The sequence below is a fragment of the Acomys russatus genome, chromosome 13 (assembly GCF_903995435.1).
Source record: "Acomys russatus chromosome 13, mAcoRus1.1, whole genome shotgun sequence".
Taxonomy (NCBI): Eukaryota; Metazoa; Chordata; class Mammalia; order Rodentia; family Muridae; genus Acomys; species Acomys russatus.
The window spans coordinates 64,053,674-64,064,548 of record NC_067149.1 but is presented as its reverse complement, the minus strand read 5'-3'; the positions used below and the strand labels follow the sequence as shown (position 1 = coordinate 64,064,548).

At 43.0% G+C, this 10,875-nt stretch overlaps 1 protein-coding gene across 1 annotated transcript in view; it reads right to left on the bottom strand.

Annotated features, from left to right (window-relative positions):
- Positions 1–610: 610 nt before the first annotated feature.
- Positions 611–10,875, bottom strand: part of Pde3a (phosphodiesterase 3A) — a 260,721-nt gene continuing 250,456 nt past the window's right edge. The window contains exons 15-16 of the mRNA XM_051155535.1: positions 9,096–9,354; positions 611–1,468 (exon numbers count right to left, since the gene is read on the bottom strand). Coding sequence (XP_051011492.1) covers positions 1,227–1,468; positions 9,096–9,354 — 501 coding nt within the window. The 3' untranslated portion in view covers positions 611–1,226. The remainder of the gene's footprint in view (positions 1,469–9,095; positions 9,355–10,875) is intronic.

Genomic DNA, 10,875 nt, shown 5'->3' with positions numbered 1-10,875 from the left:
CGAGGCCAACTTCCAAATCCTAAGTTGACACTTTGCCTTCTTCCCTTGTCATAGAACCCATGGTGAGTTTGTTGACTTTCTTCTTTACTACAACGTATGTTGCGTCAAATTGAGAAGACATGGGGTACCATCGCTAACGGTAATTTCCTGGGCCTTTCCCAGCAGCCTTTCAGAACTCCTACCTGATGAAGAGCTGACTTCAGCTGCTCATGTGTATCCACCAGTAAAGAACACCTTCCCCTTGTGATTTGATCATCAGTGAGTGACATGTACTCACATACACCCTTATACATTCATTAGGCCAGAGTAGACCAGAAAGCCTTAGTCTTGTGAGTGTGGGGCTGGTGGGAGAGTGCCTCCAAGTGGCAGGTGGCAGTGGTTCCAATCATGTGGGCCCCCCCACAAGCCCTCCCTCTGCAAAAGGACCTTAGAAACTAAAAGGAGGGGGGCTGCCTTTCACAGACACTCCAGAAAGGACTTCCTTCTTATGTTCACAAGTATGTCCTCACCTGCTACAGGTATTCTATGAACAACTAAAATCACAAACGTCTCCCTTTCCATACGCACACACATGTATAAGAATAATCCTCTCTCTCTCTCTCTCTCTCTCTCTCTCTCTCTCTCTCTCTCTCTCTCACACACACACACACACACACACACACACACTCACACACACTCACACACACAGTTGGCAGGGTGCATTAGAATTCCAACAATGCTCTGGAATGTTCATCCCTCAGTAGGGAGAACAAGGGCCGCCCTGTCTGGAGCCTACATTTGTTTCCTCGCTAAGCTGCACATTTTCTCATGAGTTCTTGCCCTTTATGATTTCTTATGTCACAGTGACCTCTGTATATCTTAATATGACTGTTACTATCTTGTGGAGTCAGGCATCCTGGCTCTCAGTGTGCATGTGTGTACGCGTGAATATGAGTCGTACATGAGCCTATGTGGGAAGTTATACACACACACACACATATATATTTCTTCCTTATAAAACAATCTTTAGACGCTGGTGTCGCAAAGTGAAAGCTTCTTTGAGTAGAGTCTTCAGCGCTGTCCCTCACTGTAAAAACAAACACACATAATGTGAAGAATTCCTCAAACGCTTTAGCCATTTGCCCATCTTCTGGTATTCTACAGCGTTGTGTCTAAGTGTTGTGCTGGCTTGGGAAGTGTCAGGGACAAGTCATTCGGTCTGCACCCGGAGCTTGCTCTACCCATGGTCACAGGTCTGGCTGTGGAGCCAGGGCCTCCTCTGCTCTTGGTTTCCCCTTCTCTTCTTCTTCCTCCTTGATAGCCTGGATCTGCTCTGAGGGGTGCTGCAGAGGCGCCGGGTCTGGGGACTGGTTCTCTGTGCCTGCTAAACACTGTTCTTCTTCAATCACTTTCTTCCACATCATGTGGTTCTGTAGAAGATGCTGAGTTATTTGGCAGTAGATTTTCCTCCTTTTGAAAGTTTTCTTTCCTGCAAAACATAAATCATCAGATTGAACCATTTGTGCACTACCTGTGTAAAGGTTACTGTCTTTTCACATAAATAGAAACTAAATATCAAAGAGATGTCTGTCTGTCTTTCTCTTTACCTAAGTTGCTTTATGTGTGCTAACAATGCTGTTTTCTAGAATGGGAAAGAGAAGGAACATGACAATAAACTATTACTGGGACAAGAAATGTAAATAATATTTTGTATTTTATAATGTTTACGCCAGGTTCTGCTTGTATTCTTTGTTAAGAATATTTGGGGCGTACCTGTATATGTGGAAATGCATGTATGGAGGTTAGAAGTTTGCCTCACAAACCTTTTGTAGTCCAGAGTGCTAAATCTTACACCACAGAACCCCACAACACAAGACTTTCTCTAGCATTCTCTGCCTTTGCCTTTGGGACAGCATCTCCCACTGAATCTGGAACTTGCCAGCGGTCATGGGATGTGCCAGCTGTGCTAGGATCTCTTGAAGTCCATACTCAGATATCACTGTGAAAGGACTAAGTGAGTGTTAAGCCAGTTTTGTTACAAGAGGAAAAAGAAAGTTCTTGCATGATATAACAGTAAGATTTACTGGTAAAATTGTAGAAGAAATCAGTTAAATTATTTTGAATTATTTTCAAAGTACATAGAAACATAAAAATTAAAATTAAATAAGTGCTGGGACATAGTAATATAGGCACAGAGTTGTAAGAATTCAATTTTTTTACTCTAGTCATCATTTATTTATGAGATGAATTCATCAATCAAACTGACATTAACCAATTGGCGAGCACTTCTATGTTTTCTGTGTACTTTAAACAAAGATCAATGGGGCTCGGAGTTTGCTTTCAATCCACTTGTAGTCTGCGTGCAAGTGCACCCAGGGGATAGCAACTTAGTAACTGAGCTGTTTGAGGACAGAGATGCACTCAGGACAGCCTCAGCCTTATTGTTTGTAATGGTTAGTGTTAGTGTCAACTTGTCAGAAATTTGAACCACCTGGGAGACAGGCTTTTGGCATTCCTGCAGAGCGGGAGTGGGGGTGGGGAGCCTCATCCACTATGGGTGGTGTTTTTTCCTAGGTAGGGATCTTGGGATACACATGGAGGAGAAAATGAGCTGAGCACTAGCATGCAAGCACTGGTTCAATGCTCACTGACTTTTGACTGTGGATACAACATGTGCTTGGCATTGACATTCCCACAATGATGAACTGGAACTGTGAGATACACAAAACTGTTTATCCTTGCATTGCTTTTGCCAGAGTATTTTATAACAGAAATGAGAAAGTAACCTAGACACTGTTGCTTTTAGCTTGGCTGAATTTTAAACAGGGGACCCACTCTCCAGATCCTGATCGCTCTCCTCTTAGAACTTCCATTTTAGAAAGCTTCTGATTGGAAATTAATTCCCTGATCCTTTGCAATATAGGTAAGTCTTCCAACCTGGGGGCCATGCCTTTGCAAGGTGATCATAGAGAAATACAGTGCGAACATAGTGGTGTGACCATAAATACAGTGTGCACTTCAGATGTCTAGATCTGTCTTCCTAAAATGTTGTTAGAATCCATTGTTAAATGCCCTCCTTACCAAGGCAGAAGTTAAACAAAAATGAAAGGACAGATGAAAAAATGAGTAAGACATAGGCGGGGAAGGGAAAGACAACAGCACGAAAGGTAAAAGACTGAAAATGAGAATCAAGAAAGGAAAGTGGGTGCTGGCCACCCCAGATTAGCTGGCCAGGAGCTTCCAGGTGACCTTCTGTTCTCAGCCACCCATTCCACAGTTGCAGTACTGAGATTATACATTCTAAGCCTCACCACCACATCTAGCATTTTTCTATATGGGTTCTGGGATCAGCCTTATGCAGAGAACATTTATGTGCAAGGCCAGCACAGCCTTACTTTGGCTCTGTTTAATTGGTTGGTTGGTTGATTGATTGATTGATTTAAAATGGGTAGCTGAGCCTGGCTTGATGCAAGAGCACAGGCTCCAACCCACGATAACCCCGACAAGACACTTCCTCAAAAAGAAAAATCACTTAAATTTGTGATGGCCAATATTTCTAACTTGAGAGAACCTAAAATCTCCAGGAAAGGCAACTTCTGGGTATGACAGTGAGGGACTTTCTAAATTAGGTTAGATGAGGTAGGAAGTTCCCTCCTACTTGTAGGTGGCACTCTCCTGTGGGTGAGGGTCCCAGACAGAATAAGAAGGAGACTGTTGTGCCAGCATGCATAGGCACTACTCTCTGATACCATATGACCTACGTCTCCAAGCTCTTCTGCCATGTCTACCCCACCACGATGGAATGGAAGCCTTTTCAACTGTAAGATGAAGTAAAGTCTTCTTAAGTTGATTTTCTTAAAGCACTTTTTTTAGGTCATCAAGAAGTATTCTATATTTATGGTTGTGAGCCTAGCCTTTAACGGCTGAGAAGAGACTTGATACCCTATGAGAATATACAGGGGGAGGTAATCCCCCTCAGGAACAGTCATAGGGGAGGGGAATAATGGGAAAATGGGGGGGGGGAATGGGAGGATACAAGGGATGGGATAAACATTGAGATTTAACAAGAATAAATTAATTAAAAAAAAAAGAAGTATTCTACCTCAGTAAAGAAAGTACATGAGCATACTTAATTTAATTTAATTTTTATTAATTTATTCAGATTGCAACTCAATTGTTATCCCATCACTTGTATCCTCACATTATGTAGAGAGCACACTTTATTTTTTAAAGTAAATGAAAATTATTTTCCTTGCAAAGCCATCTACTCAGGTTTTATTGCGGTGACAGTTAAGCATGAGTTTAAATGTAATGAATGTAAACGATTTGTTTGTTATGTATATGTATGTATGTGAGCCCACGAGAGTGTATGTGCACTTGCCATATGGGTGCTGGGAACCAATCTGAGTCTTTTTGCGGGAATCACTCATGCTCCTAAGCGCTAAGCTATCTCTCCAGCTTGGTCTGAACCACAGGATGGGTAGGTTTAAACCACAGTGGTAGAAAACCCTCTGCTCACAGTGTACACATTTGCAGGCAAAAAGGATGTTTTCCTTTTGGGGCAGGCCCCAGGAGAGCGGCTGTTCTCTGAGGTGCCTGTTAAACATGAGTAATAAAACTCTCTGGAATTATGCTGAACCAAGTGACGCAGGAGAAAGTGTGTAGCGAATACATTTGCGCAGATTAGAATCTGCAGGTGGTCTGAAGCCGGCCTGCATTGGAAGCCAAGTTATTCAGCATTGGGACCTTTTGAAAAGAGAACAAAGCGCCTTTTCGTTGCTGGATTCTAAGCACAGCTTAGTACTTCATTAGAAACCTCTTAGCTCGCCCCAGGAACCTTTCAGATTTAATTATGAGGTGGGATAACGCTCCCCCCCGCCACCACCCCCCCCATCATCACACTGAAGCATTTTATTCTGTTTCCTGGGAGACCTCCAAGTTTTACAAACTGCAGAACTCACTCACCAGTGGCTATTTAATAATTCCCCCCATGAAATCTAAGAACAGGCTAAATCAAAGTAAACATCTCAGCCAATATGAGTTCTGAAATGAACAAACAGCTCAAGAGCAATGGAGTTAAAAAATGAATAAACTTGCATGCGTGCTTTCTCTGGCTCTCCAACCTTGCCATGTTGTTTATCAATGTTATTTTCCACTTTATTAAAATAAGGAGGTCCCTAACTAAATGTCATGACTCTAGTCTGTGGCTAATACTTAAATCTGCTAATATCCCTCCAGCTTTTCATTCTGGGGGACACAGAGGTGCTTCAAGACCCTAATTTTAGGGACTGGAGAGATGGACCAGTGGGTCAAAATGCTGGCTGCACAGGCACCAGGACCCTGGCTTAATCTCCAGTGCCCATGTAAGCAGCAGAGCACGTTGGCATGTATCTTGTGCAATGCCACTGTAACCACAGATTTGAGGAGGCAGAGACAGGTGGACCCTTGGCGCTCACTGGCTACCCAGCCTAGCCAAATAAGTGAACTTCAAGTTCACAGAGAAAACCCTATCTCAAAAAACTATAAGGTGGCACTAACCCCTGGCCTCCACATGCACCTGAACATTCATGTACACACATGTTCCCACACATACGCATACATGTGCACACACACAAACAGATCATACAGCCAAAGCGACAGTGTCTGACTATTGTGGTGGAGTTGTTTTAAATGTCAGAGAAAGGGGCTAGGTAATCACTGAGAGCTACGTGTTACCCAATCCATAGAATTCCCAAGGGTGCCTCACTAGACTTGACTAAAACAGGAAGACCAAGGGAGTGCATACCAGTGTGGAGGCCAGTGTGGTGGCCCAGTGTAGGGACAAAGCATTTCCTATGCAAGCTAAACTGAGCAAGCTGAGCCTGCTAAACAGTGGTGCCAGCAGGAATCCTTCAATCCCCCATGCCTGGGTGTGCACATTACTAATGTTTTTGGGTTTAAATGGTAATCCACCAAGAATCTTGGGAACAAAGCCTTCCCAGAGGCTCCTCTGATAAACCTCTTTCATGATACTCACTGGGAGAACTGTCTCTCCATAAGCACAGCAGCAGGCTGTCTGACTGCTTGAAAGAGGAAACTAAAAGACAAATAAATAATTCTTGAATTTCAAATCTCAGGCTCTAGTTCTGAATCCCCAAATCAATAATGTATTTCTAGCTAGGCGTGGTGGCACACACCTTTAATCCCAGAACTCAGGAGGCAGAGGCAGGCGGATCTCTGTGAGTTTGAGGCCAGCCTGGTCTACAAAGTGTGTCCAGGACAGCCAAGGCTACACAGTTTTCTAGACACATCAGAGAAATAAAGTGACAAGAGAGTATTAGAGAAAAGCCAATTTTTCATTTTCCCTGATCCAATTCAAAAAGCTAACAGACTGGGGAGGTGGCTCAGTGGGTAAGTCCTTGCTGTGCAAGTCAGAGCACTTGAGTTTGGATCCCATCATCCACTTGCAACTGATGCTGTACCAGTGCATCCTTATTCTCAATGCTCCTATAGAGAATAGGAGGTAGAGACAGGAGAAGCTGTGGAAGCTCATCAGCCAGCTGGCCTGGTTTAGGTAGCTATAAAGAGCAAGAGACACTGCATTAAACAAAGTTGAAGGTGAAGAGCAACACCACATGCCATTGCCTGACTTCCACATACATGCCTATAGACATAGACACACACACACACACACACACACACACACACACACACACACACAGCACACAGACAGAGCACATGTAGACAGAGATCAGAAAAGGCTAACAAGTAGGACAGAAGATGCAAAAATCTGGCCTAAAGACAGGGTCCCAAGGTTTTGTCAAGTAAGTATAGAGTTAACAATCAGTTCTTTAATTCTGCTAGTGCATGTTGAAAATCAGGGTATAGCTACCTATATCTGTATCATCTATATTATCTATGTCATCTATACCTACACCATCTATCTGTCTACAGATGTTTACATCTACAGACATATTTACATATAATATAAATACATTTGTAATATATAGTTATATAATATATATTCATACATTATAAATATATTTTCTATAGATATCTTTAGATAGATAGATAGATAGATAGATAGATAGATAGATAGATAGATAGATAGATAGGACCACGTTAGTGTAGAGAACCTTCTTACTCCATGGTAGACATGAATCAAGTCTTGCATTTTTTTTTTTTTTTTTGACTGTGATCAAAATAGACAAGAAAAAGACCAGGGTATCTTTCCATGGTAGTGCTAATCAAAGACTTTGAAAATATTAGCTTTTGGTTTGTCAGTCTGTTCAAGTGGATAGGAAACATGCTATGTTCACATGATCAGAGGAACATAATGTCTAGTGCCATGTCAGGGGTGGTGGGTTTTTACCAATTGTGTTATTAGCCACTGTGTTTGTTTTAAGAGATACAAGGGAGTGTATCTGTAGGCATGACAGAGTCATGTTTTTATAGTCACTTGAGTAAGTTGGACTACTGGTTGCGTGATAGATCCAAAGCCAGTTATCAGACATGACTCTGAATTGTGAGTTTTCATTGTTAACTTGCTATAACTCAGGATCAACTTAGAAGTTGGGCTGAGGAACTATAGCTCAGGTTGGCCTGTAGCATGTCTGTGAAGAGTGGTCCCGACTGTTAACTGAAGTGGGAAGACACACCCTGACTATGGCTGGCTTCATTTCATGGGCTGACCCTGAACTGAAGGAAAGCTAGCTGAGCATAGCATCGTAGAGAGCAAGCAATTTTCCATGTACTCATCTCTGCTATGGACGTGGATGCCACGTGATACCTGTAACTGAGCATAAGCACCGTAGAGAGCAAGCAAGGTTCTATTTGCTCATCTCTGCTATGGATGTGGACACCATGTGATGCCTGTGGCTCATTAACGGGCTGAGCTGAGGGAAGCTAGCTGAGCATAAGCACCACAGAGAGCAAGCAAGGGTCCATGTGCTCATCCCTGCCCATGGCTGTGGCCGCCATATGACGCCATGTGATGCCTGTGGCTCAGCAATGGGCAATGGCATTGTGAGTCAAATAAGCCTTCTTCCCCTAAGTGGCTTCTGTCTGAGTATTTGTTACAGCCACAGAAATGAAACTGTGACAGATGGACTCTCACTGTCACACCACTGACACCATCCTATAGAAACCAGTCAGCTGTCATTTAGATCACTTCCACAGACAAAATGACACCCCTATCTCTACCCCTACCCTCAAAACATTCCCCCAAGCAACATGGCTAAAATGTTGAGTCTGCTAACTGTTCAGATCACAAACACCTCTGATTCTCATCTTAGTGGAAAAGGCCAAGTTCCTACTGTGACCCACAGAGCCCTATCTCCCACCCTAGCACCTGGCTCCCCATGGCTTCTCACTTGTATCCTACTCTCCTTCTCTGCTTCAGCCTCCCTGATCCCCTCACTCAAGACCCACTGTAGGATCTTGGAGCTGCTGCCTCCTCCTTTTCTCAAAATCAATTCCCAAATTTATTTCCATATAACACTCCCTCGATTTTCACAAGTTTTCAAAAACATATTAATATTTTCTCTCTTCCTTAACTTATTAAAAAATTCTTTACAATATTTTATATCTCCTCAAGAAGTAAGGAAAACCAACAAAGAACAAATCCCCAAACAAAACAAACCTAGGTACCTATCATGTTATGGACATATTGGTTTGTCCTGCTGATCAACTAGGATTTGCATTAACAGGGGCAAGGATGGACTCACTAAACATTTGTTTTGTCCATATGTCTACCATCAGTACCAGGAAGAAAGCGCAGGCACAGAGGATGTTTGCAGTTAGCAGCTGTTACATAAAAAACTAAACTCCTCTTATCTCTTTCCATCCCCAGCTGGGCCATGAAAAAAAAAAAAAAAAAAAAAGCCATAGATTGGTCCATATTGTAATCCGGATTCTACATCATTAAAAAATTATGAATCTAGTTGTCAACTCTATTTTATGGTGAGACCATCTGATTGTCATAAATTCTGTCTTCTGCTGTCACCATTATGATAAGGGAGAAGGCAGCTATCTAGTGCCCAACCTGGCAAGGGATAGCTGGACTTAAAGTATGTAATTTATGAGAGGCAGGAAATCACCCCTGGAAGATTTAATCAGAAGTGGATTTTATGGCTTACCGGGAGCTGTATTGTTTTCACAGGTTTCTTCCTCATTTGGTGTTTCGGCTTCTTCCTCATCTTCTTCTGGGTCATCGGTGTCTCCTGAGTCGTCATTGTCATCCACCCATTTTCCTGGCATGAGACCCGCAGAGTCATAGGAGTGGCAAAGAGGACCCACGATGTGTGAGATAAAGGATTCCTGAAGATTGGCCAGCTGCGGGGCAGAGCGGTCCATGAAGGGGCTTATGGGCAAACCAAGGCTGGCTTCTTCATCGCCCTAGAAATACGGATTCACAGAGGGAAAATGACAAAGGAGTATAAACATGCGACAAGTCAACATTCGCCTGGCATCTAACATGTGCATACGCCACAGCCCTGATAGTCACACAAAAGGCCCTTAATGTCACTGCTCAGAGGCACTGTCCCGGTGGTTAAGACGCCAGAAAGGGAACTTTGTTCCTGGGCAGTCTTGAATTTTGGGTTCACTTTCAAGGGGCCATGTATTAGGACTGCAGATGTACACCACTGCAGCGGTTCTGGGGTTTGAACTGAAGGTTTCCTGCTACTAGACAAGCTGAGACACATCCCTATGATGTTTGCCGCTTTCCCTGGCTGCTTGAAAGTGTAAACCATTTTCTTGCTCAGTGCAAGGTGCTATAGCATTGCAGATTTTGTTTGATTTATATCTTCCATCATTATGTGGTTTTTTAAATGTTCTTATTTATTATAGCAGCCAAATATGTACAAGAATAAAAGTAACACATGGTAAACAAGAGGTTCCCTAGAACATTTAAGGGAATTTCTAAAATTATAAGTCAGGGGTATGTCAAATTTCCTTATCCTTCATATTGTTTCTGCGTTCTAACACTGATTTCAGCATTGATTGATGCCATTACTAGAAAAGGCAATTTACTGTTTTTAAAAGCATAAATATTTTATTCTGCCTCTGAATGCTGACTACATAAACCTTAAAAGTTTACTCCAACCCCTACTTAAGTGCCTCATTCTGATAGGACTCTTTTAATACTCTGACATTGGCCTGAACTCTGTCCCCAGTAATGTGGACAGACTTGTTAAGTCACAGCCTGACCCCTCCTTCTGTCATCTGACCTCTCATTGCAGTCCCAGCATGCCCAGGGATTCCAAGCTTGTGCCACGAGGCTGGAAAACCCCTGTGGTCTTTAGGGTACTCAAGAATGGTCTAATGTTTCTTTTTGGGCCAGCTCTGTGTTAAGTACTTGAGAGGGTCTCCCAGCTCAGACCTCACAGCAATGTTCTGATAAACCTATTTTCAAAGTTGTACATGTGGCTTTTAACATCTGACCACAGCCCATCCATCATCCGTATCCCCCCCCCACCCAAGGTAAACATCTTCACTGTCGCATCCTCTTACGTCACTGATTCCTGTCCTTTATCTGCTGTATTTTACTTCCTCCTTTTCTTTCCCTTTTTCTTTCCTTTCTTTTTCCTTCCTTCCTTCTTCTTCTCCATTTTTGTTTTGCTTTGTTTTGTTTTTGTAAGACAGGGTTTCTCTGTGTAGCCCTGGCCTTCCTGGATTTGCTTTGTAGACCAGGCTGGCCTCAAACTCACAGCAATCCCCCTGCCCCTGCCCCTGCCTACCGAATGCTGGGATTAAAGGTGTGCGCCACAAAGGTGTTCAGAATGGCAAATATTATTTGTGTCCAATAAAGAGTCAGCGTGTCTGTGAACACGTGAGTGCACATGTGTGAGTGCATGTGCACACACTTTTCCGTGCACTGTTGTTACTAAGCTCTACCGGAAAAGCAGTCAATTGGTA